The following is a 26477-nucleotide window of genomic DNA, read 5'->3' as shown; positions in this document are numbered from 1 at the left end:
ATGCAAAATTTTGGGATCCAACAGTCACTGCGAGAAAAACAATTTTTTTCCCTTAATTGTATTTTCATTCCTTTAGCACTTAAAGGTTGCCTATTAGATGTGAAAGTTTGGTAGCATTGGTACAACATTGTGCTCTACAGCCAAAAGAGTAACTAGGAAAAGTTTAGGTCAAAAAAGAAAAAAATACATGAATGTCCATTTCGATCAGAGTTGTGAGCAAGCGAAGCTACTAAAGAGCTAGCGAACCAGTCACAATCAAACCATAACCGAACTAGTCACAATCAAACCATAACGCCAAAGCCGAAGAACATACAGATTAAAAGTAAATAAGGAAGTTCAAAAGTATTCCAGCATTTATTATGATATAAAATTTCGCAGGCAAAGATTTTATGGGCATATTAAAATAATGGAACCATTTAGACTAACTAGACAAGTTGTGAAATTCTATGAAACTCATAGTAAAGCTACAAACTGAGACAACACTCGTTAAAGGGATCGTAGGTGGTAAAAGAAGAGATGAGAGAAGCAGGGAAAGTATAATATGAAATACAGAAATTGACGACTAGACAGTCGGCCAGGCATAAAAACGCAAGAAAACCGGAATATTTAATCTGAGTATAGCAAAAGAATACAATCTGAGATAATGAAAATAATATGCGCACAAAAAAGACTATGAGAAAATTCTAAAATATCCTTCGTTGTACATCGCTTGGTCCCGTAGGACCCAGGCGTGGGTAATAATTAAAAAAAATAATCCTCTGTAGATTGGATCCTGAGAATAAATAGAAAATCGTGCAAATAAGGAGAAGTCAGTTCACGCCATAGCTCGGAGGCTATGAGCCAGAGTAAATCGCATTAAAAAAAGAAAAGTTGTTGACTGCGCCGCGATCCTTGTGATAAGGCCCAGCCATTAGTACCACGCCATCGGACCGTCTACGACTGCGACCTCTCGGTAAGTAGCCTACAACGGCTTTTGTGTTCTGGTTTGATTGTGACTGGTTCGCTAGCTCTTTAGTAGTTTCTCTTGCTCACGACAACTCTGCACGAAATGAATTTTCATGTACTTATTTATTTGCTGTCATTTACATTTAAAATGACTCTCAGTTACTAAGAAATGTCGTGTTTTCACCATATCAAACTGGACATATCCATAAAATGAAGTTTATTTAGTTTCTTAGCGATTTAACAAAGTTGCAGCTTTATGTACTCGGAAACTTAAAGCTAATTAGGTAACGTAAAAATTAACAATTTATGTTAAGAAAAATAGAGAGAAAGAGAGTTAAGAATCGTAGAATACCACCACCGATTTTCTCCACGGGGTGTACCTCAGAAAGACATTGTGTCTGTCAGCCACAACCCGATCTACTACCACTCGCCATTCGAGGGCGATTCTTTCATCTACTTACACTTAAATTGTGTGATCCTTCATCTAGTTTAGGTTCTGTCTAGTTTGTGCTCCACATGTCAGCATTTGCTATCTTCTGTTTCTACATTTATCTTCAATCTAGTATTACTGTCTATTGTACACTAGTTTTCATGACACTCTGTTGATAATCATCAGTTAAGTTTCAGGAAGATACTTTTCGTAGTTTTACTAGTCTAGATTCAATAGAAATATACCATGGATTTTTGTATGCATAAGCGTTCCATACCTAGGTATATAGGATTCATTTCCATCAGTAGCTAACAATTCTAACGCATCACCGAGCCTATGTTAGTACTTTACAATTAACCATTCTCTATTGACTCATCTTCAATTGCGCCGCAGTTGTTTGATCTGCTGTCACTACTACCCTTGTCTGTCTCGTTACTATCGTCCGTAGACTCATTCGTTGCATGAGCTCGTTGCCCCTTGTACTCTCGTAGCTACAAGTGTTTATTTAGCGATCTACACTACTGGCCATTAAAATTGCTACACCGAGAAGAAATGCAGATGATAAACGGGTATTCATTGGACAAAAATATTATACTAGAACTGACATGTGATTACATTTTCACGCAATTTGGGTGAATAGATCCTGAGAAACCAGTACCCAGAAGAACCACCTCTGGCCGTAATAACGGCCTTGATACGCCTGGGCATTGAATCAGAGTTTGGATGGCGTGTACAGGTACAGCTGCCCATGCAGCTTCAACACGATACCACAGTTCGTCAAGAGTAGTGACTGGCGCATTGTGACGAGCCAGTTGCTCGGCCACCATTGACCAGACGTGTTCAATTGGTGAGAGATCTGAAGGATGTGCTGGCCAGGGCAGCAGTCGAACATTTTCTGTATCCAGAAAGGCCCGTACAGGACCTACAACATGCGGTCGTGCATTATCCTGCTGAAATGTAGGGTTTAGCAGGGATCGAATGAAGGGTAGAGCGTCGGGTCGTAACATATCTGAAACGTAACGTCCACTGTTCAAAGTGGCGTCAATGCGAACAAGAGGTGACCGAGGCGTATAATCAATGGCATCCCATTCCATCACGCGGGGTGGTACGCCAGTATGGAGATGACGAATACACGCTTCCAATGTGAGTTCGCCGCGATGTCGCCAAACACGGATGCGGCCATCATGGTGCTGTAAACAGAACCTGGATTCATCCGAAAAAATGACGCTCCTGTCTGTGATGCAGCGTCAAGGGTAACAGCAGCCTTGGTCTCCGATTGATAGTGTATGCTGCTGCAAACGTCGTCGAACTGTTTGTGCAGATGGTTGTTGTCTTGCAAACGCCCCCATCTGTTGACTCAGGGATCGAGACGTGGCTGTACGATCCGTTACAGCCATGCGGATAAGATGCCTGTCATCTCGACTGCTAGTGATACAAGGCCGTTGGGATCGAGCACGGCGTTCCGTATTGCCCTCCTGAACCCACCGATTCCATATTCTGCTAACAGTCATTGGATCTCGACCAACGCGAGCAGCAATGTCGCGATACGAAAAACGGCAGTCGGGATAGGCTACAATCCAACCTTTATCAAAATCAGAAACGTGATGGCACGCATTTCTCCTCCTTACACGAGGCATCACAACAACGTTTCACCAGGAAACGCCGGTCAACTGTTTGTGTATTAGAAATCGGTTGGAAACTTTCCTCATGTGAGCACGTTGTAGGTGTCGCCACCGGCGCCAACTTTGTGTGAATGCTCTGAAAAGCTAATCATTTGCATATCACAGCATCTTCTTCCTGTCGGTTAAATTTCGCGTCTGTAGCACGTCATCTTCGTGGTGTAGCAATTTTAATGGCCAGTAGTGTAGATGTTCTGTCTGCACAGTCGTTTGGATCGTCCCCGGGGTCTTGTATCTAAGTGATTATGTTTAGTCGTCGTGTGAGGGTGCTAGTCGTGTTTCCTGCGACCAATGGTCACAGTACTGACGTTTTTGCTCTGGGGTCCTTCTGTCTCCAGAGACACGACGATTCTCCAAAATGGGCACAATATAGATCGTAGTACAGCTAGACTCAGTGGTCGTGTGTCAGGTGAGTATGTCCCAGCGACGCAGCAGAGGCTCGCCTGTGCGACGTACCTTCCAGTTCATGACGGCGCCCTTGCGTTGTCGCGCGCGCGTCTTGCTCTTGGTCTTGATGACCATGACGCCGCGCTGCTCCTGGCTGGGGTCGTCGCTGGGCCCCAGGGAGATGCTGTACTCCTGCAGGTACTGGTGCGCCGCCGCCTGGTTCACCGCGCGTTCCAGCGACACCACGATCTTCGCCCACTGCAAAACGAGTCAGGGTACAAGCCGAGGCTCCCCACAATAGTAGTAAAACTATTTACAGTTTCTAAAATGTCGTGTTTTATTAGAAACGGACGCCTCTGCACGAGATGCTTCACAGACTTGTACCAGTGGCTACTTATTCACACACAAAATGCAAATATTAGAAAATAAATTTGATAGGAAATGCCAAATGCCGAAGCAGTCATGGCTAGTGGAGAATGGCCAACTGTAGAGGCACTGAAATCTCCCTCTCGTTATATTTTGCTGATGCTTAATCTACGGTTTTCTTTGCGGCGATCGAAAGTTGGTAAGGGTTAGTTAAAAGAGAGACCACGCTTCGTAAGAAACTTGGTCGTGTTTCCTAACACGGAACTCTGCCTCTTTTCCTTACTAATATTGAAGTGAAATTTAAACGGAATGGTTGCTCCCAAAGGATAACAATTCATACAATTTACTTCGTTTATTGAGCTGATACTTAACGCACTTCCTAACAATTGTTAAACCCCAACTTTTAATATTAGCTGTTAAATTTAGTTCGACTGTCATACTGAGGATTGCCATTGTTGTATTCGTTCTGCGAATTAAACTACGACACAATAAAACTTCGCTTTAATATTAATAAGCGTTCAACTAATAAAAGGGGGCGATCGAAAAGTTTCCATTCGAAGACTGTACCGCTACGGTCGCAGATTCGAATCCTGCCTCGGGCATGGATGTGTGTGATGTCCTTAGGTTAGTTAGGTTTAAGTAGTTCTAAGTTCTAGGGAACTGATGACCTGAGAAGTTAAGACCCATAGTGCCCAGAGCCATTTGAACCATTTTTTGAAGAGTGTACAGTCAAGAGTCGGTATGCACATTTGGCAAAATCGCCGTGAACACTGACAAGGGAACCGTCCATTCTGTAAATCACGGATTTTGATGCGCTTCAAATATGTTGTAGAGGCACTTGCCTTGAGTATCTGGCTAACCGTTTTTTTTTAGCGACGGCCCTTGGTTTTTGAAGTTCATTGCCCGCTTTGTATATACGTAATATTACACATATTTCGAATAAGTCAGCGTAGCGCAGCGGTAAAGGTTCACGGCTAACGCGCTGGAAGTATTGTCTTCGAATCCTGCTCGTTTTCTATGGTTTTTTTTTCAAAATCGACCGAATTTTTCAATTTTATTTCAAAGAATATCAACAAAAATTGTAAGGTGTGCGATATTATAAAGATATATTCAGTTATTAATTTTTTCAAATGTTCATTCCGTTTGTGGTTCGCAATTGAAGTTCCAAATGTTCGTACAACGGTCGCTTCTTGTATCACCGAAATCGATCTCCGCCCATTATCGTCCCCTCTCCCGTGAATACCGTTAGCTGTAACGGGAACCCCAGCTCCTAGGCCAATGAGGATGCGAGTTGCATTCCTTTACGTTCGCATCGAACTACAGCGTCAGTTGCTCGCAAAGCGTCTCTAGTGCCGTGTGTTAGAAAAATTCTGTGAAATGGAAGAACAAAGTGTTTCTTCAGTAGTGCAGCCAGAAGAAGATCCTCAAGTAGAGGAGTTGAACGGAGAATCAAAAGGCGAAATCACAAATGCCATTAAATACACCGAAAATCTACTCCGCAATTTGAATCTCGTAACGAATACACCGCCTAGCGTGATCTCTGCCAATTCCGTTGCAACTGGGAATGAGATATGTATCGCAATACAGGATCTCTTGGTCGAAAGACAGATCATTATTGATGGTGAACTGATAGATTTCAACGAAGAAGATGAATTGGGAGAATATGATGCAAACAACAAACTGAATGAGTATTTGAAAAAATTAATAACTGAATATATCTTTATAATTTCGCACACCTTACACTGTTTGTCGATATTCTTTGAAATAAAATTGAAAAATTCGACCGTTTTGAAAAAAAAGTACACGAGCAGGATTCGAAAACAATGCCTCCAGTGCGGTAGCCATGAACCTTTACCGTTACTCTACGCTGACTTGCTCGAAGTACATCTTACGTTACGGATATACAAAGCGCGCAATGAACTTCGGAATCGATTTTCTCAAAAACCAAAACCGGATAGCCAGATACTCCGGGTAAGTGCCTCTACGACGTATTTGAAGCGCATCAAAATCAGTGATTTACAGTATGGAGGGTCCCCTTGTGAGACAATCATCCCATCTACGCAGCAGGTTGAAGATACCCATTTGGTAAAACATCGTGTCCTGCTGCGTAAAGAAGTCTGTAACTGCCTGCTGCACATCTTCGTCCGACATCAATCGTCGACCCTTCATGGCCTTTTTTAAGAGACTGAAGGCTTGATCAAGACTCTTGGGTGGGTGCTCGGGTGTCTCCCACTTAAGTTGTCGTAACTTCTGCTTTATGACATATCCGGTATAGGGACGTTATTATCATGAAGCAGCAGCGTCCCTTCGCGTACCATTCCACAACGGTGGTTTTCGACAGAAATGCTGCCCCTTACACATTCTTCATACTCCGATGGATGTCTACCTGTGTTTGTGTTTCGGCAGTCAAAAAAAGAATTACAGTACACTGGTCCTGTCTGAACGCGTTTGGTAATAACGTCATCACAGTTCACAGACATGTCACAACAATCCCTTGCCTATGTGTCTGTGCTTATACACCAGCATCGGAGTAGCGCTATGTTGCATATACGTTGCAGCAAGTACCCGCAGACGGTAACTTTTTGATCGCCCTTCGCAATATAGCCCGCTACTGACTGAGAATGACGTCACTGATTTGTCCACATTTCGCACCATCCGCGAATAAACCTATTAGTCATTCTCTGCTTTCCTAGCATTCGACTGAAAACTTCCTAACTCAGATTTCATTAACATCTGCAAAATGTTCATATTTTCTGGAGCGACTCTGTTTCATACGATCGCTCTACGCGAGACCTGAACGACTGATCTCATCTCGCATAAACGGTAGCGCTTGGGCATTGTTGAACAAAACAGCAAGACACTGCCTCCTGTCAGAAACGACGCACTCAGCTCAATGTTTCACAGCACCAGCGACGCGTAAGGATACAATTGATCATGCAAGTAATGATGGTAGAACCTTTAACAGTCCGCATAACTTTGGGAATACATACAGCACAATTAAGTAATCCTTTGGAGAAAGAGAGAGAGCTGGAGGAACGTCGTGAGCTCAGGCAACAAGCTAGTACTAACCAAAGAACGAAAGGCTGAGAGCTGGACGTAATATATAGAAGGGCTATACAAAGGAAACTAACTTCAAGACAGTACTGTGGATTTTTATTTACTCTTTTCATTCTCCACTGCTAGCAGTGGGGCAGGCTGTTCGAGATACGGCCCACTGGAGAGTCATGGTTCTACAGGGTGATCAAAAAGTCAGTATAAATTTGAAAACTTAATAAACCACGGAATAATGTAGATAGAGAGGTAAAAATTGAGACACATGCTTGGAATGACATGGGGTTTTATTAGAATAAAAAAAAAACAAAGTTCACAGAATGTCCTAAAGATGGCGCTGGTCAGCAAAACTGCTACCGTGACGAGTGAGAGGTACGCCGATATGTTACAGAATCGCATCATCCCCAGCCTGGCTGATAAACACCTGCTGGAACGTACGATGCTTATGCAGGATGGCGCTCCACCCCATATTGCTAGACGCTTGAAAGATCTCTTGCGCGCGTCGTTTGGTGATGATCGTGTGCTCAGCCGCCACTTTCGTCATGCATGGCCTCCCAGGTCCCCAGACCTCAGTCCGTGCGATTATTGGCTTTCGGGTTACCTGAAGTCGCAAGTGTATCGTGATCGACCTACATCTCTAGGGATGCTGATAAGACATCCGACGCCAAGGCGTCACCGTAACTCCGAACAGGCTTTACAGTGCTGTTCACATCATTATTCCTCGACTACAGCTATTGTTGAGGAATGACGGTGGACATATTGAGCGTTTTCTGTAAAGAACATCATATTTGCTTTGTCTTACTTTGTTATGCTAATTATTGCTATTCTGATCAGATGAAGCGCCATCTGTCGGACATTTTTCGAACGTTTGTATTTTTTTGGTTCTAATAAAACCCCATGTCATTCCAAACATGATGTCAATTTGTACCTCTCTATCTACATTATTCCGTGATTTATTCAGTTTTCAAATTTATACCGACTTTTTGATCACCCAGTATTCGGTCAAATGTCAGACAAGCTGATAATTGGGCAACTTCGGGACTCTAAGTGGGAATAGACGTAGAGAAGCATTTGTAGACATAGAAAAAGCTTTTGACAATGTTGACTGGAATACTCTCTTTCAAATTCTAAAGGTGGCAGGGGTAAAATACAGGGAGCGAAAGGCTATTTACAATTTGTACAGAAACCAGATGGCAGTTATAAGAGTCGAGAGACATGAAAGGGAAGCAGTGGTTGGGAAGGGAGTAAGACAGGGTTGTAGCCTCTCCCCGATGTTATTCAATCTGTATATTGAGCAAGCAGTAAAGGAAACAAAAGAAAAATTCGGAGTAGCTATTAAAATCCATGGAGAAGAAATAAAAACTTTGAGGTTCGCCGATGACATTGTAATTCTGTCAGAGACAGCAAAGGACTTGGAAGAGCAGTTGAACGGAATGGATGGTGTCTTGAAGGGAGGATATAAGATGAACATCAACAAAAGCAAAACGAGGATAATGGAATGTAGTCGAATTAAGTCGGGGGATGTTGAGGGTATTAGATTAGGAAATGAGACACTTAAAGTAGTAAAGGAGTTTTGCTATTTGGGGAGCAAAATAACTGATGATGGTCGAAGTAGAGAGGATATAAAATGTAGACTGGCAATGGCAAGGAAAGCGTTTCTGAAGAAGAGAAATTTGTTAACATCGAGTATAGATTTAAGTGTCAGGAAGTCATTTCTGAAAGTATTTGTATGGAGCGTAGCCATGTATGGAAGTGAAACATGGACGGTAAATAGTCTGGACAAGAAGAGAATAGAAGCTTTAGAAATGTGATGCTACAGAAGAATGCTGGAGATTAGATGGGTAGATCACATAACTAATGAGGAGGTACTGAATAGGATTGGGGAGAAGAGGAGTTTGTGGCACAACTTGACCAGAAGAAGGGATCGGTTGGTAGGACATGTTCTGAGGCATCAAGGGATCACCAATTTAGTATTGGAGGGCAGCGTGGAGGGTAAAAAGCGTAGGGGGAGACCAAGAGATGAATACACTAAGCAGGTTCAGAAGGATGTAGGTTGCAGTAGGTACTGGGAGATGAAGAAGCTTGCACAGGATAGAGTAGCATGGAGAGCTGCATCAAACCAGTCTCAGGACTGAAGACCACAACAACAACAACAACAATTGGGAATAAATTGGTGGGGCTTACCAGTTCCGGCATATACCAAGGGAAACCTCCCGAAAATCTTAATCGGAATCGGGGAATAGAATCATATTAATTTATTTCCATATTAATTTATTCTCCGACGAGAACGTTGTCCCAACCAAATATTAAAATGTTGTGTATGTGTGACGTGTCTGTACACCATGTGATCAAAAGTAACCCCCAAAACATACCTTTTTCATATTATGTGCATTGTGCTGCCACCTACTGCCACGTACTCCATATCAACGACCTCAATAGTCATTAGACATCGTGAGGGAGTAGAATGGGGCGCTCCACAGAACTCACGGAGTTCAAACGTGGTCAGGTGATTGGGTGTCACTTGTGTCATACGTCTGTATGCGACATTTCTACATTCCTAAACATCCCTAGGTCCACTGTTTCCAATGTGATAGTGAAGTGGAAATGAGAAGGGACACGTACAGCACAAAAGCGTACAGGCCGTCCTCGTCTGTTGACTGACAGAGACCACCAACAGTTGAAGAGAGTCGTAATGTGTAATAGGCAGACATCTATCCAGACCATCACACAGGAACTCCACTGCATCAGGATCCACTGCAAGTACTATGACAGTTGGGCGGGAATTGAGAAAACTTGGATTTCGTGGTCGAGCAGCTGCTCATAAGCCACACATCACGCCGGTAAATGTCAAACGACGCCTCGCTTGGTGTAAAGAACGTAAATATTGGACCATGTAGTGGGACGTGAAATCGAAGCGTCCCCCATCCACCAGTGTCAGCCCAGTTTGCAGGTGAATATAAGTTTAATTTACTGTTTTGTTTATGTATTTTTGTAATATTTGTAATAGCTGCGAATTATCTAAAGTTTTGCATTTATTTTTTATGTTTCATGTACGGAGAGGGCGGCGCAACGAACAGAGACAGCATCTTCGCTGCCGGGACCAGAGAGAAAATTGCTGGCCACCATACGTCGCGGGTCGACAGCCAAAGAGCAACAGAAGATCCTGAAACCGAGTTGTTGCGTCGTGCTTCTAAAAATTAAATAACTGAGAATTTGTAATGTTTGTAAAACAATGACGTCATAGAAAGTTTAATCATGTTGTAAATGTTCAGTTCTGTCTCGTCAAGGCTCAGGTTCACGTCTATATGTAGGAAGATAATAAACCAGTGGATGCTACTAAAGTTGAAATACGTGTTCCGAGAATTTATTTATGAAGAATTATGTTACGTAATTTATTTGACAAGATTATTAATTTTTGATAATGTCCATCGCGAGTTTGAATCTCGAAAGTTTATTCAATATGGTTCTAATATTTATTAAAACAGATAACGTGCATTAACATAATTTCTGAGGAGAAACCAATTGGACTGAGTGACGTAATTCTGCGCATACGACTCAAATGATGTTTTACAGTTTCGTTCAAGAACCATTCTGAGACAATTTAAAAAGAGTGTAAATAATTTTGAAGTGTGTTGTAACTGACGTAGGTGACAAAGTCTACACATGGTCATATGAAAAAAGAAAATCATTTATAAAAAACTTACGTCGTTACACTACAACCACTGAACAGTGGAAAAACGTTGTGTGGAGTGACGAATCACGGTACACAAAGCGGCGATCCAATGGCAGGGTGTGGGCATGGTGAATGCCCGGTGAACGTCATCTGCCAGTGTGTGTAGTGCCAACAGTAAAATTCGGAGGACGTGGTGTTATGGCGTGGTCGTGTTTTTCATGGAGGGGGCTTGCAAGCCTTGTTGTTTTGCCTGGCACTATCACAACACAGGCCTATACTGGTGTTTTAAGCACCTTCTTGCTTCCCACTGTTGAAGGGCAATTCGGGTATGGCGAATACATATTTCAACACGATCGAGCACCTGTTCATAATGAACGGCCCGTGGCGGAGTGGTTACACGACAATAATATCCCTGTAATGGACTGGCCTGCACAGAGTCCTGACTTGAATCCTATAGCACACCTTTGGGATGTTTTGGAATGCCGACTTCGTGCCAGGCCTCACCTACCGCTATAGACACCTCTCCTCAGTGCAGCATTCCGTGAAGAACGGGCTGCCATTCCCCAAGAAACCTTCCAGCACCCGATTTAACATAGGCCTGCAGAGTGGAAGCTGTCATTAAGGCTAAGGGTGGGCCAACACCATACTGAATTGCAGCATTACCGATGAAGGGCGTCACGAACTTGTAGGTCATTTTCAGCCATGTGTCCGGATACTTTTGATCACATAGTGCCTGTTGTGTGAGTATATATTTGTTACTGAACGGAATGATATGCTGTTGCCACGCATTGTGGAAAAGGAAGAGGAAGTAGATGAACATGACACGAAAGATATTATAGTGTGAGAAGAACTTGACAGAGCGCTGAAAGACCGAAGTCGAGACATGGGACCTATGGTAGCTGGTATTCTTCCATAATTCTTGAGATCTTTGGGAGCAGTTACTGTTGTACCGGACGAAAGTACACTCGTCAGCACATAGTGGGTTCTTTACTTTGCTCCTGGAGAAGACTGAGTGGATAATATAACACATGAAATATTAGTTCACTTTATTATAAAATAGAAAAGAAGAATTACTTAATTCCACAATCTCATGAATATTTACCACTGTCTCTGAGCATTAATGTATCACTTGCTACGTATCTGAGCTCAGTAAGAGTACATTTAACAATAACTTTTAGATAGGGTTCTGCCTAATACTTTGAGCACACTGCTGGCCTGCTAGAAGACGATGTTGTTTGCTTAGTCGATGGTCACTGTCTAGGCTGAGCGGTACGGTGCTCGCCGCAAGCTGAAGAACGCTTGTGGTGGCGCTTATTCGTCCATGCAGCTATTATCTTCCTTTGTAGTTGCGTTGCAAGGTAACAACTTTGTTTTGGGATCTCGTTCGTTGGAAGACATCACACATATCATAATGAAACTATTACATGTGGTAGCCAAGATATCTGAGACAGACGAAATGCCCTTGCAAAAAACTTGCAAAAAAGGCTGTTGCTGACAAATGTATTACTTAGAGCTGGTATGATCGATGCTTCCGCCACCAAGGGAGCCGAGGGGTTTAGTGTTTCAAGAGAAATCGTATCGAAGATTTATACCGGCAACAGTGTAAGCGGAAAAACGTCATTCGCTAAGTCACAACGCGGACGAAAGTGTATTTTGAGTGGCCGTGACAGACGGTCATTGAAGAGGACTGTGGCGAAAAACAAGGGCCCGGCGGCTGTAAAAGTTACTGCAGCACTGAATGTCGCACTCGCGAACACTGTCAGCAACAAAACAACACGAAGGGAACTCCAAAAGCAGGGAACAGCAGGGAGAGCTGCAATACTGGAAAAACACATGAGTGACGCAAATGGCTCTAACAGGAAAACATGGTGCCGAAGCCATAAAACTTGGACTGCAGAGAAATGAAACAATATCATTTGGTCGGATGAATCTTGTTTCGCACTGTCTCCAACTTCTGTTTGCGTCTCAAGAATGGGACACGGTGCAAGTTCGATGATGATTTGGGCAGCCATATCATAGTATTACATGGGCCCCATGATTACTCTGCCTACGATAAAGTCAGCTCTTATTGTTCAGGACTGATTTTGTGAACACGAGGCTGAATTGTCGCATCTTCCTTGGACACCACAGTCAGCAGATCTCAATGTTATTCAGCCTTTGTGGTGTAAATTACAGAGAATACGTGATCACTATCCAACTCCATCGTCGTTTCTTGAACGTGTCACTATTTTGTAGGAACAATGGTATAAGATCCCCCCAAAAACCATAAAGGACCTGTATTTTTACGCTGCGAGACTACTGGGAGCTGTTTTGAATGGCAACGGGATTACTACATTATTAGGCTTGGCACTATGTTGTGTTTTTGGTGTGTCCATACTTTTACCAATCGTTATACTTACAGAAGATTGGAAAGGCTGGTGGAAGCAGACATAGTGGAAGATCAATTCGGGTTCCGGAGAAATGTAGGTACACATGAGGCAATACTGTTATTAATGACGTATCTTCGATCATAGACTAAAGAAAGGTAAACCATCCTTAATAATATTTAAAAAAGCTTTTGGCTACGGTGAATGAGATACACTGGTTGAAAATCAGAAGGTAGCAGAGATTTTACGGGGAAAAAAATATCTCCAATTTATGCAGTGACCAAGCTACACTTACGAAAGACGAAAGACATGAAAGGGAAGGAGTGGTGGAGAAGAGAGCTGTGAAGGAAAGCAATGACAAATTTGGAACGGGAATTAGATTTCAGGAAGAAGTAATTAAAACTTTGAGGGTTGCCTATGACATTGTAATTCTGTCAGAGACGACTAAGTACTTAAAATACAGCTGAACGCAATAGGCAGCGTCTTGAAAGAGGTTGTAAGATGAATATTAATAAAAAAATAAAGATAATGGAATGTAGTCGAACAGATAGCACCGCAGAAAACGTCTGCATGGCTGTTCAATCAGTTACTCGCAATGGTCTGATGCTCTTAGTTTTATTTGAAATGCTCCAGTGTTAATGCCCTCTTCGCGTCATGAAAAACATGAAAATCAACTCCGACTGTGAGGCGGAAGATCCTAATTCTCCCATTTCATATTCTGCAGGAGATATTCCGTTGCTTCTATAGTCGGAGGACGAACATTAGCGGCCGGCCGTGTGGCCGAGCAGTTCTAGGCGCTACAGTCTGGAACCGCGCGACCGCTACGGTCGCAGGTTCGAATCCTGCCTCGGGCATGGATGTTTGTGCTGTCCTTAGGTTAGTAAGATTTAACTAGTTCTAAGTTATAGGGGACTGATGACCTCAGCAGTTAAGTCCCATAGTGCTCAGAGCCATTTGAACCATTTTTTGAACATTAGCGGTGTGGTGACAACATTCATTTTCGGCTTTTTCTGGCATGAGTTTCTCAGCGAGGCAGCCATGGTCCTCGACCCAAGTTTCATTAATCCAATAAATAAAACCTCTCTTCAAATCCCGGAATCAGTCAGGCTTTTGTCCTGGGGATGCGCTTGGACCTCTTTGCTTATTTGTGTAGTAATTCTGCATCTGATATGTTGATTGTGAGTTTGTTTTTGCACATTGTTGAAGAACTTCCATGCCTCAAATCCTGTCACACCTTTGTTCAGTATCTCCTCTTCCTCTTAGTTGACCGAGCGAGGTGGCGCAGTGGTTAGCACACTGGACTCGCATACGGGAGGACGACGGTTCAATCCCGTCTCCGGCCATTCTGATTTAGGTTTTCCGCGATTTCCCTAAATCGTTTCAGGCAAATGCTGGGATGGTTCCTTTGAAAGGGCACGGCCGATTTCCTTCCCAATCCTTCCCTAACCCGAGCTTGCGCTCCGTCTCTAATGACCCCGTTGTCGACGGGACGTTAAACACTACCCACCACCACCACCTCTTATTGACGCACAGGGGAAATTACGAGGTTGCGCCGAGTCGTCAGATTTTGTGATGGTCACACAATCTGTGCGGTATCGAACTCACACACGGTTTCCTATATATTTCTAATATCCGATAGCGCAGACCGCAAAGTCCAGGAATACCATGAATGAATGGAACCGTTTTCTTTACAGACACGCATTTCCATCTGTGTGTAGGCATTCTCAATCCAACACACCCATAAAGATGATTAACTGGCAAACAGAACGGACTTCTCCTTGTAGAGGTAGGTTGCCTTATATCAAAACACTTAGTAAAGAAACCACATGAACCACTGTAACTTAGTTAATAGAGTTCAGGCTGATCCTGTATAACCAGTGGTCTCGGTAAAGTAGCAGTCACTAATTCCAGGCCAGAGCCTAAGTTCAAATGCAACATTAGCAGCAGCTAAGCCAACGCTGGCATGGTTACTACGAATCAGCCTTGGCATTACTAAAAATCTATCAGAGCTGTTCATTGGATTCATCAGAGAATATGTCACTGTAAATTTTCTTTAGATATAAAACAGTACTGCCATCAACAAGTTCGGGAAATGTTCGAAATTATCACTAATTCCAGGCCAGAGCCTAAGTTCAAATGCAATATTAGCAGCAGCTAAGCCAACGCTGGCATGGTTACTACGAATCAGCCTTGGCATTACTAAAAATCTATCAGAGCTGTTCATTGGATTCATCAGAGAATATGTCACTGTAAATTTTCTTTAGATATAAAACAGTACTGCCATCAACAAGTTCGGGAAATGTTCGAAATTATCACTAATTCCAGGCCAGAGCCTAAGTTCAAATGCAATATTAGCAGCAGCTAAGCCAACGCTGGCATGGTTACTACGAATCAGCCTTGGCATTACTAAAAATCTATCAGAGCTGTTCATTGGATTCATCAGAGAATATGTCACTGTAAATTTTCTTTAGATATAAAACAGTACTGCCATCAACAAGTTCGGGAAATGTTCGAAATTATCACTAATTCCAGGCCAGAGCCTAAGTTCAAATGCAATATTAGCAGCAGCTAAGCCAACGCTGGCATGGTTACTACGAATCAGCCTTGGCATTACTAAAAATCTATCAGAGCTGTTCATTGGATTCATCAGAGAATATGTCACTGTAAATTTTCTTTAGATATAAAACAGTACTGCCATCAACAAGTTCGGGAAATGTTCGAAATTATCACTAATTCCAGGCCAGAGCCTAAGTTCAAATGCAATATTAGCAGCAGCTAAGCCAACGCTGGCATGGTTACTACGAATCAGCCTTGGCATTACTAAAAATCTATCAGAGCTGTTCATTGGATTCATCAGAGAATATGTCACTGTAAATTTTCTTTAGATATAAAACAGTACTGCCATCAACAAGTTCGGGAAATGTTCGAAATTATCACTAATTCCAGGCCAGAGCCTAAGTTCAAATGCAATATTAGCAGCAGCTAAGCCAACGCTGGCATGGTTACTACGAATCAGCCTTGGCATTACTAAAAATCTATCAGAGCTGTTCATTGGATTCATCAGAGAATATGTCACTGTAAATTTTCTTTAGATATAAAACAGTACTGCCATCAACAAGTTCGGGAAATGTTCGAAATTATCACTAATTCCAGGCCAGAGCCTAAGTTCAAATGCAATATTAGCAGCAGCTAAGCCAACGCTGGCATGGTTACTACGAATCAGCCTTGGCATTACTAAAAATCTATCAGAGCTGTTCATTGGATTCATCAGAGAATATGTCACTGTAAATTTTCTTTAGATATAAAACAGTACTGCCATCAACAAGTTCGGGAAATGTTCGAAATTATCACTAATTCCAGGCCAGAGCCTAAGTTCAAATGCAATATTAGCAGCAGCTAAGCCAACGCTGGCATGGTTACTACGAATCAGCCTTGGCATTACTAAAAATCTATCAGAGCTGTTCATTGGATTCATCAGAGAATATGTCACTGTAAATTTTCTTTAGATATAAAACAGTACTGCCATCAACAAGTTCGGGAAATGTTCGAAATTATCACTAATTCCAGGCCAGAGCCTAAGTTCAAATGCAATATTAGCAGCAGCTAAGCCAACGCTGGCATGGTTACTACGAATCAGCCTTGGCATTACTAAAAATCTATCAGAGCTGTTCATTGGATTCATCAGAGAATATGTCACTGTAAATTTTCTTTAGATATAAAACAGTACTGCCATCAACAAGTTCGGGAAATGTTCGAAATTATCACTAATTCCAGGCCAGAGCCTAAGTTCAAATGCAATATTAGCAGCAGCTAAGCCAACGCTGGCATGGTTACTACGAATCAGCCTTGGCATTACTAAAAATCTATCAGAGCTGTTCATTGGATTCATCAGAGAATATGTCACTGTAAATTTTCTTTAGATATAAAACAGTACTGCCATCAACAAGTTCGGGAAATGTTCGAAATTATCACTAATTCCAGGCCAGAGCCTAAGTTCAAATGCAATATTAGCAGCAGCTAAGCCAACGCTGGCATGGTTACCACGAATCAGCCTTGGCATTACTAAAAATCTATCAGAGCTGTTCATTGGATTCATCAGAGAATATGTCACTGTAAATTTTCTTTAGATATAAAACAGTACTGCCATCAACAAGTTCGGGAAATGTTCGAAATTATCACTAATTCCAGGCCAGAGCCTAAGTTCAAATGCAATATTAGCAGCAGCTAAGCCAACGCTGGCATGGTTACTACGAATCAGCCTTGGCATTACTAAAAATCTATCAGAGCTGTTCATTGGATTCATCAGAGAATATGTCACTGTAAATTTTCTTTAGATATAAAACAGTACTGCCATCAACAAGTTCGGGAAATGTTCGAAATTATCACTAATTCCAGGCCAGAGCCTAAGTTCAAATGCAATATTAGCAGCAGCTAAGCCAACGCTGGCATGGTTACTACGAATCAGCCTTGGCATTACTAAAAATCTATCAGGGCTGTTCATTGGATTCATCAGAGAATATGTCACTGTAAATTTTCTTTAGATATAAAACAGTACTGCCATCAACAAGTTCGGGAAATGTTCGAAATTATCACTAATTCCAGGCCAGAGCCTAAGTTCAAATGCAATATTAGCAGCAGCTAAGCCAACGCTGGCATGGTTACTACGAATCAGCCTCGGCATTACTAAAAATCTATCAGAGCTGTTCATTGGATTCATCAGAGAATATGTCACTGTAAATTTTCTTTAGATATAAAACAGTACTGCCATCAACAAGTTCGGGAAATGTTCGAAATTATCACTAATTCCAGGCCAGAGCCTAAGTTCAAATGCAATATTAGCAGCAGCTAAGCCAACGCTGGCATGGTTACTACGAATCAGCCTTGGCATTACTAAAAATCTATCAGAGCTGTTCATTGGATTCATCAGAGAATATGTCACTGTAAATTTTCTTTAGATATAAAACAGTACTGCCATCAACAAGTTCGGGAAATGTTCGAAATTATCACTAATTCCAGGCCAGAGCCTAAGTTCAAATGCAATATTAGCAGCAGCTAAGCCAACGCTGGCATGGTTACTACGAATCAGCCTTGGCATTACTAAAAATCTATCAGAGCTGTTCATTGGATTCATCAGAGAATATGTCACTGTAAATTTTCTTTAGATATAAAACAGTACTGCCATCAACAAGTTCGGGAAATGTTCGAAATTATCACTAATTCCAGGCCAGAGCCTAAGTTCAAATGCAATATTAGCAGCAGCTAAGCCAACGCTGGCATGGTTACTACGAATCAGCCTTGGCATTACTAAAAATCTATCAGAGCTGTTCATTGGATTCATCAGAGAATATGTCACTGTAAATTTTCTTTAGATATAAAACAGTACTGCCATCAACAAGTTCGGGAAATGTTCGAAATTATCACTAATTCCAGGCCAGAGCCTAAGTTCAAATGCAATATTAGCAGCAGCTAAGCCAACGCTGGCATGGTTACTACGAATCAGCCTTGGCATTACTAAAAATCTATCAGAGCTGTTCATTGGATTCATCAGAGAATATGTCACTGTAAATTTTCTTTAGATATAAAACAGTACTGCCATCAACAAGTTCGGGAAATGTTCGAAATTATCACTAATTCCAGGCCAGAGCCTAAGTTCAAATGCAATATTAGCAGCAGCTAAGCCAACGCTGGCATGGTTACTACGAATCAGCCTTGGCATTACTAAAAATCTATCAGAGCTGTTCATTGGATTCATCAGAGAATATGTCACTGTAAATTTTCTTTAGATATAAAACAGTACTGCCATCAACAAGTTCGGGAAATGTTCGAAATTATCACTAATTCCAGGCCAGAGCCTAAGTTCAAATGCAATATTAGCAGCAGCTAAGCCAACGCTGGCATGGTTACTACGAATCAGCCTTGGCATTACTAAAAATCTATCAGAGCTGTTCATTGGATTCATCAGAGAATATGTCACTGTAAATTTTCTTTAGATATAAAACAGTACTGCCATCAACAAGTTCGGGAAATGTTCGAAATTATCACTAATTCCAGGCCAGAGCCTAAGTTCAAATGCAATATTAGCAGCAGCTAAGCCAACGCTGGCATGGTTACTACGAATCAGCCTTGGCATTACTAAAAATCTATCAGAGCTGTTCATTGGATTCATCAGAGAATATGTCACTGTAAATTTTCTTTAGATATAAAACAGTACTGCCATCAACAAGTTCGGGAAATGTTCGAAATTATCACTAATTCCAGGCCAGAGCCTAAGTTCAAATGCAATATTAGCAGCAGCTAAGCCAACGCTGGCATGGTTACTACGAATCAGCCTTGGCATTACTAAAAATCTATCAGAGCTGTTCATTGGATTCATCAGAGAATATGTCACTGTAAATTTTCTTTAGATATAAAACAGTACTGCCATCAACAAGTTCGGGAAATGTTCGAAATTATCACTAATTCCAGGCCAGAGCCTAAGTTCAAATGCAATATTAGCAGCAGCTAAGCCAACGCTGGCATGGTTACTACGAATCAGCCTTGGCATTACTAAAAATCTATCAGAGCTGTTCATTGGATTCATCAGAGAATATGTCACTGTAAATTTTCTTTAGATATAAAACAGTACTGCCATCAACAAGTTCGGGAAATGTTCGAAATTATCACTAATTCCAGGCCAGAGCCTAAGTTCAAATGCAATATTAGCAGCAGCTAAGCCAACGCTGGCATGGTTACTACGAATCAGCCTTGGCATTACTAAAAATCTATCAGGGCTGTTCATTGGATTCATCAGAGAATATGTCACTGTAAATTTTCTTTAGATATAAAACAGTACTGCCATCAACAAGTTCGGGAAATGTTCGAAATTATCACTAATTCCAGGCCAGAGCATAAGTTCAAATGCAATATTAGCAGCAGCTAAGCCAACGCTGGCATGGTTACTACGAATCAGCCTTGGCATTACTAAAAATCTATCAGAGCTGTTCATTGGATTCATCAGAGAATATGTCACTGTAAATTTTCTTTAGATATAAAACAGTACTGCCATCAACAAGTTCGGGAAATGTTCGAAATTATCACTAATTCCAGGCCAGAGCCTAAGTTCAAATGCAATATTAGCAGCAGCTAAGCCAACGCTGGCATGGTTACCACGAATCAGCCTTGGCATTACTAAAAATCTATCAGAGCTGTTCATTGGATTCATCAGAGAATATGTCACTGTAAATTTTCTTTAGATATAAAACAGTACTGCCATCAACAAGTTCGGGAAATGTTCGAAATTATCACTAATTCCAGGCCAGAGCCTAAGTTCAAATGCAATATTAGCAGCAGCTAAGCCAACGCTGGCATGGTTACTACGAATCAGCCTTGGCATTACTAAAAATCTATCAGAGCTGTTCATTGGATTCATCAGAGAATATGTCACTGTAAATTTTCTTTAGATATAAAACAGTACTGCCATCAACAAGTTCGGGAAATGTTCGAAATTATCACTAATTCCAGGCCAGAGCCTAAGTTCAAATGCAATATTAGCAGCAGCTAAGCCAACGCTGGCATGGTTACTACGAATCAGCCTTGGCATTACTAAAAATCTATCAGAGCTGTTCATTGGATTCATCAGAGAATATGTCACTGTAAATTTTCTTTAGATATAAAACAGTACTGCCATCAACAAGTTCGGGAAATGTTCGAAATTATCACTAATTCCAGGCCAGAGCCTAAGTTCAAATGCAATATTAGCAGCAGCTAAGCCAACGCTGGCATGGTTACTACGAATCAGCCTTGGCATTACTAAAAATCTATCAGAGCTGTTCATTGGATTCATCAGAGAATATGTCACTGTAAATTTTCTTTAGATATAAAACAGTACTGCCATCAACAAGTTCGGGAAATGTTCGAAATTATCACTAATTCCAGGCCAGAGCCTAAGTTCAAATGCAATATTAGCAGCAGCTAAGCCAACGCTGGCATGGTTACTACGAATCAGCCTTGGCATTACTAAAAATCTATCAGAGCTGTTCATTGGATTCATCAGAGAATATGTCACTGTAAATTTTCTTTAGATATAAAACAGTACTGCCATCAACAAGTTCGGGAAATGTTCGAAATTATCACTAATTCCAGGCCAGAGCCTAAGTTCAAATGCAATATTAGCAGCAGCTAAGCCAACGCTGGCATGGTTACTACGAATCAGCCTTGGCATTACTAAAAATCTATCAGAGCTGTTCATTGGATTCATCAGAGAATATGTCACTGTAAATTTTCTTTAGATATAAAACAGTACTGCCATCAACAAGTTCGGGAAATGTTCGAAATTATCACTAATTCCAGGCCAGAGCCTAAGTTCAAATGCAATATTAGCAGCAGCTAAGCCAACGCTGGCATGGTTACTACGAATCAGCCTTGGCATTACTAAAAATCTATCAGAGCTGTTCATTGGATTCATCAGAGAATATGTCACTGTAAATTTTCTTTAGATATAAAACAGTACTGCCATCAACAAGTTCGGGAAATGTTCGAAATTATCACTAATTCCAGGCCAGAGCCTAAGTTCAAATGCAATATTAGCAGCAGCTAAGCCAACGCTGGCATGGTTACTACGAATCAGCCTTGGCATTACTAAAAATCTATCAGAGCTGTTCATTGGATTCATCAGAGAATATGTCACTGTAAATTTTCTTTAGATATAAAACAGTACTGCCATCAACAAGTTCGGGAAATGTTCGAAATTATCACTAATTCCAGGCCAGAGCCTAAGTTCAAATGCAATATTAGCAGCAGCTAAGCCAACGCTGGCATGGTTACTACGAATCAGCCTTGGCATTACTAAAAATCTATCAGAGCTGTTCATTGGATTCATCAGAGAATATGTCACTGTAAATTTTCTTTAGATATAAAACAGTACTGCCATCAACAAGTTCGGGAAATGTTCGAAATTATCACTAATTCCAGGCCAGAGCCTAAGTTCAAATGCAATATTAGCAGCAGCTAAGCCAACGCTGGCATGGTTACTACGAATCAGCCTTGGCATTACTAAAAATCTATCAGAGCTGTTCATTGGATTCATCAGAGAATATGTCACTGTAAATTTTCTTTAGATATAAAACAGTACTGCCATCAACAAGTTCGGGAAATGTTCGAAATTATCACTAATTCCAGGCCAGAGCCTAAGTTCAAATGCAATATTAGCAGCAGCTAAGCCAACGCTGGCATGGTTACTACGAATCAGCCTTGGCATTACTAAAAATCTATCAGAGCTGTTCATTGGATTCATCAGAGAATATGTCACTGTAAATTTTCTTTAGATATAAAACAGTACTGCCATCAACAAGTTCGGGAAATGTTCGAAATTATCACTAATTCCAGGCCAGAGCCTAAGTTCAAATGCAATATTAGCAGCAGCTAAGCCAACGCTGGCATGGTTACTACGAATCAGCCTTGGCATTACTAAAAATCTATCAGAGCTGTTCATTGGATTCATCAGAGAATATGTCACTGTAAATTTTCTTTAGATATAAAACAGTACTGCCATCAACAAGTTCGGGAAATGTTCGAAATTATCACTAATTCCAGGCCAGAGCCTAAGTTCAAATGCAATATTAGCAGCAGCTAAGCCAACGCTGGCATGGTTACTACGAATCAGCCTTGGCATTACTAAAAATCTATCAGAGCTGTTCATTGGATTCATCAGAGAATATGTCACTGTAAATTTTCTTTAGATATAAAACAGTACTGCCATCAACAAGTTCGGGAAATGTTCGAAATTATCACTAATTCCAGGCCAGAGCCTAAGTTCAAATGCAATATTAGCAGCAGCTAAGCCAACGCTGGCATGGTTACTACGAATCAGCCTTGGCATTACTAAAAATCTATCAGAGCTGTTCATTGGATTCATCAGAGAATATGTCACTGTAAATTTTCTTTAGATATAAAACAGTACTGCCATCAACAAGTTCGGGAAATGTTCGAAATTATCACTAATTCCAGGCCAGAGCCTAAGTTCAAATGCAATATTAGCAGCAGCTAAGCCAACGCTGGCATGGTTACCACGAATCAGCCTTGGCATTACTAAAAATCTATCAGAGCTGTTCATTGGATTCATCAGAGAATATGTCACTGTAAATTTTCTTTAGATATAAAACAGTACTGCCATCAACAAGTTCGGGAAATGTTCGAAATTATCACTAATTCCAGGCCAGAGCCTAAGTTCAAATGCAATATTAGCAGCAGCTAAGCCAACGCTGGCATGGTTACTACGAATCAGCCTTGGCATTACTAAAAATCTATCAGAGCTGTTCATTGGATTCATCAGAGAATATGTCACTGTAAATTTTCTTTAGATATAAAACAGTACTGCCATCAACAAGTTCGGGAAATGTTCGAAATTATCACTAATTCCAGGCCAGAGCCTAAGTTCAAATGCAATATTAGCAGCAGCTAAGCCAACGCTGGCATGGTTACTACGAATCAGCCTTGGCATTACTAAAAATCTATCAGGGCTGTTCATTGGATTCATCAGAGAATATGTCACTGTAAATTTTCTTTAGATATAAAACAGTACTGCCATCAACAAGTTCGGGAAATGTTCGAAATTATCACTAATTCCAGGCCAGAGCCTAAGTTCAAATGCAATATTAGCAGCAGCTAAGCCAACGCTGGCATGGTTACCACGAATCAGCCTTGGCATTACTAAAAATCTATCAGAGCTGTTCATTGGATTCATCAGAGAATATGTCACTGTAAATTTTCTTTAGATATAAAACAGTACTGCCATCAACAAGTTCGGGAAATGTTCGAAATTATTACTAATTTTCAGCACAAAGATACTTTAACACACAATATCTTGTAAATCTCAAAGATGTAGAGGAATTTACTCTTCTGGAATATTAAAAGTTAACTGTGCGCCACATGTCGTATATCATACAAAACTCTCTTACATCAGTTTCAGAATGTGATATATTGTGTGCAGACATGGGGCAGGGCCGTCAGCCTGTAGTGTTACGTCAAAAGAGAAGCAGATTTTTAAGATAATTATGTGACTCAAAAATAAGAACATTTAATTAAATTGAGATGTGGTATTTCATTTAGAAAATAAGTTGCTATTTAATGTATTCAGAAACCGTCACAGTGGTTTATTGTTTGTTCTTGAGACGAGGCGGATGGCCGGCCGGAGTGGCCGTGCGTTTCTAGGCGCTACAGTCTGGAGCCGAGCGACCGCTCCGGTCGCGGGTTCGAATCCTGCCTCGGGCATGGATGTGTGTTAGGTTTAATTAGTTCTAAGTTCTAGGCGACTGATGACCTCAGATGTTAAGTCGCATAGTGCTCAGAGCCATTTGAACCATTTGAACGAGGCGGATGGAAATTACATAATATTATTCGTATTTTTAATGGCGTTGAACAAGTTTGTTGGTGTGACCATTATCTGTATCAAGTACAAAAATGTCGCTTTATAAATTTAGACGCCTTTTTCTTGCTGCAGTCTATATTTATCTATGTTCCAGAAGCGTTTCGTATTTACGTCGACATTAAATCCACAGAAGATACCTTAAAATAACAGGCGAAACGCTCCTGGTCCCTAAATTTCTATGTATTGATGTGCAAAACTTAAGGACGAAAGCAACTTTCGTATGATATGTCACTGCCAAGGAATACAGCTCGATGGAACTTGAACCATGCATAGAAATAACTGTTAAAAGTATGGTGCAGAACGTAGCTGAAAGAAATACGCAGTAAGACATATAGAAATGACACTTTTATTCGAAGACAATAATTACATTGAAATCACCGTGATTTATTATGGAACCGTAGACATTGTAAAAGGTGGGTCATGGTTCTAATTCGCGTATGTGGTCTCCACGGACGGCAGTGTATGCTCTGCAACGTGTTCCTACGCTGGCGACAAGGCTGGCAAGGAGTTGCTGTGGCAGGGCGTACCGTTCCTCCTACAGCACGGTCGAAAGTTGCTCTATGGTTGTTGGTGCATGTGGCCGTACTGCAGTTCTACGCACAATCTATGGGATTTAAGTCGGGGTGACGGGCAGTCCGACCCATTCGTCGAATATCCTCTCTTTCGAAGAACTCCACCTGCGCCGTTCGATGTGGTCACTCAGTGTCAACCATAAAAATGCTATCAGGGCCGAATGCATACTAGAGCTGTTGATAAAATCTCAATTTATCGATACTGCTCCTAAAATATAGCGATAACTATAATGGCGATATTCTTTACACGATATATCGACATCGAAACAGAAATAACGAGTGCCGACATTTTTATTTTGTATTCTACATTTTTAACAATATTAGCAAAGTATTCGAAGTTGTTCTTTTGAAACTGGTAGAAGCCGACCTCGGGGAAGATCAGTTTGGATTCCGTAGAAACGTTGGAACACGTGAAGCAATACTGACACTACGACTTATCTTAGAAGAAAGATTAAGGAAGAGCAAACCTACGTTTCTAGCATTTGTGTGCTTAGAGAAAGATTTTGACAATGTTGACTGAAATACTCTCTTTCAAATTCTGAAGGTGGCAGCGGTAAAATACAGGGAACGAAAGGCTATTTACAATTTGTACAGAAAGCAGATGGCAGATATAAGAGTCGAGAGACATGAAAGGGAAGCAGTGGTTGGGAAGGGAGTGAGATAGGGTTGTAGGCTCTCCCCGATGTTATTCAATCTGTATATTGCGCAAGCAGTAAAGGAAACAAGAGAAAAATTCGGAGTAGGTATTAAAATCCATGGAGAAGAAATAAAAACTTTGAGGTTCGCCGATGACATTGTAATTCTGTCAGAGACAGCAAAGGACTTGGAAGAGCAGTTGAACGGAATGGACAGTGTCTTGAAAGGAGGGTATAAGATGAACATCAACAAAAGCAAAACGAGGATAATGGAATGTAGTCGAATTAAGTCGGGTGATGCTGAGGGAATTAGATTAGGAAATGAGACACTTAAAGTAGTAAAGGAGTTTTGCTATTTTGGGAGCAAAATAACTGATGATGGTCGAAGTAGAGAGGATATAAAATGTAGTCTGTCAATGGGAAGGAAAGTGTTTCTGAAGAAGAGAAATTTGTTAACATCGAGTATAAAAAAATGGCTCTGAGCACTATGGGACTCAACATCTGTGGTCATAAGTCCCCTAGAACTTAGAACTACTTAAACCTAACGACATCACACACATCCATGCCCGAGGCAGGATTCGAACCTGTGACCGTAGCTGTCACGCGGTTCCAGACTGAAGCGCCTTTAACCGCACGGCCACACCGGCCGGCAACATCGAGTATAGATTTAAGTGTCAGGAAGTCGTTTCTGAAAGTATTTGTATGGAGTATAGCCATGTATGAAGTGAAACATGGACGATAAATAGTTTAGACAAGAAGAGAATAGAAGCTTTCGAAATGTGGTGCTACAGAAGAAAGCTGAAGATTAGATGGGTAGATCACATAACTAATGAGGAGGTATTGAATAGAATTGGGGAGAAGAGGAGTTTGTGGCACTACTTGACTAGTAGAAGGGATCGGTTGGTAGGACATGTTCTGAGGTATGAAGGGATCACCAATTTAGTACTGGAGGGCAGGATAGAGGGTAAA

The 26477-nt window shown here is 41.2% G+C and overlaps 1 protein-coding gene across 1 annotated transcript in view; it reads right to left on the bottom strand.

Moving 5' to 3' along the window:
• The window catches only part of LOC124565314, a 313140-nt gene that overhangs the window by 69835 nt on the left and 216828 nt on the right, over positions 1–26477 (bottom strand). Inside the window, exon 13 of the mRNA XM_047131016.1 lies at positions 3511–3699. Within this exon, the coding sequence (XP_046986972.1) occupies positions 3511–3699 (189 nt within the window). The remainder of the gene's footprint in view (positions 1–3510; positions 3700–26477) is intronic.

This window comes from Schistocerca americana, chromosome 1 (genome assembly GCF_021461395.2).
Source record: "Schistocerca americana isolate TAMUIC-IGC-003095 chromosome 1, iqSchAmer2.1, whole genome shotgun sequence".
NCBI classification, from domain to species: Eukaryota; Metazoa; Arthropoda; class Insecta; order Orthoptera; family Acrididae; genus Schistocerca; species Schistocerca americana.
The sequence above is the reverse complement of the archived record's forward strand: the minus strand, read 5'-3'. Positions and strand labels throughout refer to the sequence as shown.